This window comes from Aegilops tauschii, chromosome 7 (assembly GCF_002575655.3).
Source record: "Aegilops tauschii subsp. strangulata cultivar AL8/78 chromosome 7, Aet v6.0, whole genome shotgun sequence".
NCBI classification, from domain to species: Eukaryota; Viridiplantae; Streptophyta; class Magnoliopsida; order Poales; family Poaceae; genus Aegilops; species Aegilops tauschii.
This window is the reverse complement of record NC_053041.3, coordinates 569,589,249-569,594,203: the sequence shown is the minus strand read 5'-3', so window position 1 is coordinate 569,594,203 and position 4,955 is coordinate 569,589,249. Positions and strand designations below refer to the sequence as shown.

The 4,955-nt window shown below is 44.0% G+C and overlaps 1 protein-coding gene across 1 annotated transcript; it reads left to right on the top strand.

The window, feature by feature from the left end:
• The first annotated feature begins 578 nt into the window (after positions 1-578).
• LOC109771807 (SEC12-like protein 1) lies at positions 579-4,645 on the top strand. The gene is made up of 10 exons (XM_020330504.4): positions 579-949; positions 1,083-1,183; positions 2,251-2,383; positions 2,727-2,818; positions 3,037-3,136; positions 3,222-3,294; positions 3,374-3,494; positions 3,850-3,969; positions 4,086-4,156; positions 4,238-4,645. The coding sequence occupies exons 1-10, from the start codon at positions 791-793 to the stop codon at positions 4,378-4,380; spliced, it is 1,113 nt and encodes a 370-aa protein (XP_020186093.1). The 5' UTR covers positions 579-790; the 3' UTR covers positions 4,381-4,645.
• Positions 4,646-4,955: the final 310 nt, after the last annotated feature.

The following is a 4,955-nucleotide window of genomic DNA, read 5'->3' as shown; positions in this document are numbered from 1 at the left end:
CGACGGGGTCGCTCGCCCACGATTCCATGCTTGTCATGTCGGACACGACGCCACGGCCACTGTCCACCGCAGTCGCCATGGTCCGTCGCACACTGCATTTCTTCCCCCCCCCTTTCTCTGCTAGTTCTTAACCCTGTGTGCTAAGTGCAAGTGCTAGCTCTTAATCATACCCCATGCGGGCAACCAAACAGCGTGTAGTTGTATGCGCCGAGACAATGCAGGCAACCAAACAACATGCCAAAGTTGATCCCTAATGCAGGAAGTCCATATGCAGACAACCAACAACTCGCAGATGTCGCATATGAGGCTGTTTTTTCAGAGCTAGGCTGAGTGAAGAAGGGTATGCAACGCTGATACTGTAGCACACGGCAACCAAACACGCCCTTAGCCTTCCATTTTAGTTGCAGGTCAACCATTACTAATCTTTGCACAAAGTCAACCAATACTCAAATACTCTCCAAAATCATTGAAGCCAACAGCAACAAACCCTTGATTGCAATGTAATGAATGAAGAAGTATAAACATGAGATGGCCCCAGGCTGCGTTAACTATACGATATGTCAACGGATAACCGAAAGCATATCCCTTGGGGGCCACGGATAATCCTCCAACCCCCGCATAACAAAATGATTTCCTCCTGATCGGCGCCTCCCTCCTCCGTCGTCCATCCCCACCACTCCCCTCCCGTCCCCTTTTAAACCCCCCGAAAAATCTCCCAATTTGAAGCCATCTCGTACGGACTCCATAGCTCCCACCTCCAAGCACGATCACCAGCGAGCTCCCGAACCCCATGGCAGGCGGCGGCGGGAAGGTGGCGTGCGCGGCGTGGATCCGGCGCCGGGAGGACAAGGCCACCCGCGTCTTCGCGGTGCACGGCCGGCCCTCCCCGCCGGCCCTGGAGGTTCTCGGCTTCGACTCCGGGAGCTGCTCGCTCTCCGAGGAGCCCCTGGTGCGTCGCCGTCGCCGCCCGGCGGCCTGTTTTTTGCTTCGATTTTGGTTGGGCTTCAGATTCGACTGTGGTTGACCGTTGACCTGTGTGTGCCCTCTTTTCTCTCTTTGGGGTTTTGGGTTTTGGGCTGCAGGCGAGGATTGTGCTCGGGGAGGATCCAGACGACGCGCCGCTCGCCGTCGCGGTGCACCCCACCGGCGACGAGCTCGTGTGCACCACGGCCAAGGGGTGCAGGTGCGTGCACGACTCTGCTTCTCTCTGCCTACTCTGTTTGTGCCCTGCTACATAGTTTGGATAGTGCTGAATCGAGCTGATCTGAAGGTCTGCGTTACAATTTGTGTCAAGGCTAATTAGATATTTGGATTATCGTGTGGTCATGGCAATCTAGAGGAGGAAACTGGCTTGCTGCTCTAGAGCCAGGTGTGTTTGTGTGAATTGATGCTAAAACTAGAAGGCCGCTGCACTTTATTTATCTTATCTTTATTACTCTTACTACATATTTGCCCGTGATTTACCTGCCATATTAATGTGATTGTGTAAACAAAATGATTTTATTTGGTAAACACTCATTTTAATGGCTAGTATATTATGAAAAATCTAGTCGTTGTGTTGCATTGGAGACTAAAGTGTCTTATACGGCTTCCTTATCTGGGTGGAGGGAGTATTAGAGTGTTAAATTGATTACTATCGGCAGTGTTGATTCAAGTTCTCCTTGCACATACTCTGGAAACCAATATCAGTGGTACAATGTTCCCAAACACCTGAAAAGCTTAAATAGAACTACTATAAATTAAGTGAGGGATTTTAGTGCCGTTGGCTGTTTATAAGTTCTGAAGATCTATGAGACCGTCCAAATGTGCAATGCAAGGCGATGTAGTGTCCAACAAGAACTTTCTCCTCCTGTTTCTGGGATTACAGTAACAAACACATGCTTCACGACTTGTTGAGAGAAGATACTGCTTGCACTTTGAATTTCTCATCAATAGCTGATGTTATTTATAGATTCTTAGAAGTAATGAGAATCATAAATGCATGGGACAATACCTGTGTGAGTTGCACGTGATATACAGGTTTATTTCACATCTGGTTCCTGTTATTTTTAGCACTGTTGTTTCTTTTGTTATATTTTCTGATGAACTCAAAGTAAGCTTAATTGCACTGATAAAATTATCGTGAGAGGCTGAGAGCAACACACATATTCTCTCTTTGTTAACTCTGATTTACTATTACCTTCTGTTTTTCCTTTAAAGCTTACTTTCATGAAGTCTAGGACTTGTAACGAAAGAATGTTAAAATTGCAGGCTATTTAAACTGATTTTTGAAGAGTTCACCGTTCGCTTTATTGAAAGTAAAGCTCCAGCGATCGAATCTGTTGGACTGCAGAAATGTGTTGCCTTTAGCACAGATGGTGCTAAATTTGCTATCGGTGGTGAGGTATTAAATTTTACTATGATATTGCCTCCTTTCTGTTACTTGGTTACATTTTTCTTCTACTCCCTCCGATCCAAATTAACTGACGCTCACCCTAGTCACCAGTACAACTTTGGATCGGAGGGAGTATTTTTTTTTTAACTATGACATTTGTTAGCTGTGCAAGCTTTCAACATTAACAGTAACCGTGATTCCATTCCTTTATGCTATTTCTTGGAGCTTGTTCATTTTTTGTGGTTTGCTTTGGCAATGCATTTTCTTTGATAGCACTATTCTTGTAGCTAATTTTCTGAGACGTGGCTACTGCATTTAATTTTCTCATAGTATCTTTTTTGTACTACTCTAGGATGGGCATCTAAGAATATTTCATTGGCCAAGCATGAAGGTGCTCTTAGATGAACCCAACGCTCATAAATCCTTCAGAGACATGGATATCAGGTTAGGCCAAGTCAAACAGTATTTTTCCTTAACAGATTGAACAACAGACTTGATGTAAGCACATACAAGTACACAGGCATTGTCTCAACTAAAAACACTAATAATGTAATGCTAATCCCAAACATGCAAGTCAAGTCTTATGGTCCTTGGCTATCTTTTCTACACTTTATTCAGTAAACAGCAGGACTGATATTAGGCTGTTGCCTTCTCTCTTGTAGCTTAGATTCAGAGTTTTTAGTTTCATCGTCTACTGATGGCACTGCAAGAATTTGGAAGATAAATGAGGGGGTACCATTGGTCAACTTGACTCGATCTTCGGTACATATTATACATTTGTACATTTCCTGTTTCCTTGTTTCTATGTCAGAAACTTATTCTCTGGTGCTTTTGCTTTTCTATGCAGGACGAGAAGATTGAGTGTTGCCGCTTTTCTAGGGATGGCATGAAACCGTTCCTGTTTTGCACAGTTGCAAAAGGTATGTTTTCTATCCAAGTCAAAAAAAGAAATGTATGCATCTGCCCAGTTTAACTGGATATGTTTTCATCATTGGACAGGTAGCAAAGCTGTGACTGTTGTTTGGAACATAAGTGATTGGTCTAGAATTGGGTACAAAAGACTACTGGGAAAACCTGTCTCCACACTTTCAGTTAGCTTGGATGGGAAATTTCTGGCTTTGTAAGTGGATAAAATACTGCTTGTGTTTTTTCTTTCGTACAATGTTGCAGTTGTGAGATTTCCTTTACCATACCTAGGAAAATCTCGTATTCTATGTTTTCCTATTACTTTGTCTTGTCGAGTACTTTACTCTGGTTGTTAGGGGCTATCAGCTTATCATATAGGTTAAGCCCAGTGTGTTGCATGCCCTGAAAAGTTCATGAACACTACCCCTTCCATTAATCCGAATACATAAATAATGACAGCATCAGCTGACATTTTGTTTTATTTGCTAATAGCTTGTTTCGTTGTATCGGTTACCATCTTTTGACTTCCATTGCTTGTGAAACCTGACATGCTTCTGTATTTCTTTCAGAGGAAGCCAGGATGGTGATTTTTGTGTTGTGGATGTAAAGGAGATGGAGATTTCTCACTGGAGCAAGAAGGTCCATCTTGGTTCCCCTATATGCGGAATTGAATTTTGTCCTACTGAAAGGTAAGGACTTGTACTATATCATAAAGAACTGGGAACAATAGCCATTGCAAGAACAAATTTTCAGAAGTTTCTCCTTGTTTCTGCTATTAATTATATCATGCCTGCTGATATTCCAGAGTTGTAATCTCCACATCGCCACAGTGGGGAGCAGAGCTGACAAGACTGAATGTGCCTGCTGACTGGAAAGGTATATCTCTAAGCCAAATTGCTGTCTGGCACTCAAGTGATATGCTTTACTGACCAAGCTGTTACTCTTTATGTTTTGCAGAATGGCAAATCTGGCTCATACTCTTGGCGCTCTTCCTCGCATCAGCCGTCCTGTTCTACGTATTCTACCAGAACTCCGGTTCCTTCTGGAGCGGAACGCCCCGACGGGACGTCATCGACCTACCAAGCCATGCAGAGTTCTGAACGAGCCTCCTCGGTCTCGTGAAAACCAAAACTCCTGGTGAAACTGTTCACCAGTGTGATTCCCTTTCAAGCAATCCAGCACTGCAGTGTTATTTATTTCATTCATACCAAGAGCTCTTTCTTTCTTTACTAGTGTAGTCAATGTTGTATCAATCCAGTGGCGCGCCTATCTATCTGGCGACGTCAGTATTTATCGGGGGGAACACTGTAAAATGACACTGTAAATGATAATAGTTCGAGAATGTCATCGAGTGTTAGTGGGACATTCAAGATCGCCAACTGAAGTCTGACTCCTCGACACAAGTTTTCTCGCCGTGGACTTGGAGTCTTTTCATCCCTGCTGATGATGCAGCGCCATAGTGGCTATCTAGTATGTACCCAGTTTGTTGCAGTTTTATTCCCGTTTAATCTGATCCTTATGGTCACTTGGTCTGTATTGTACTATGCCTTTGGTCGCCTACCCGTAATGCTAGTTTATCTTAATTACTTCTGGCTTGGTGCTCACCTAGTTCATCCATGAAAAACACCACTCTATTGTCTCCTGGGTTTTGTGCCCGGGCTTGGCCAGCCGGGCA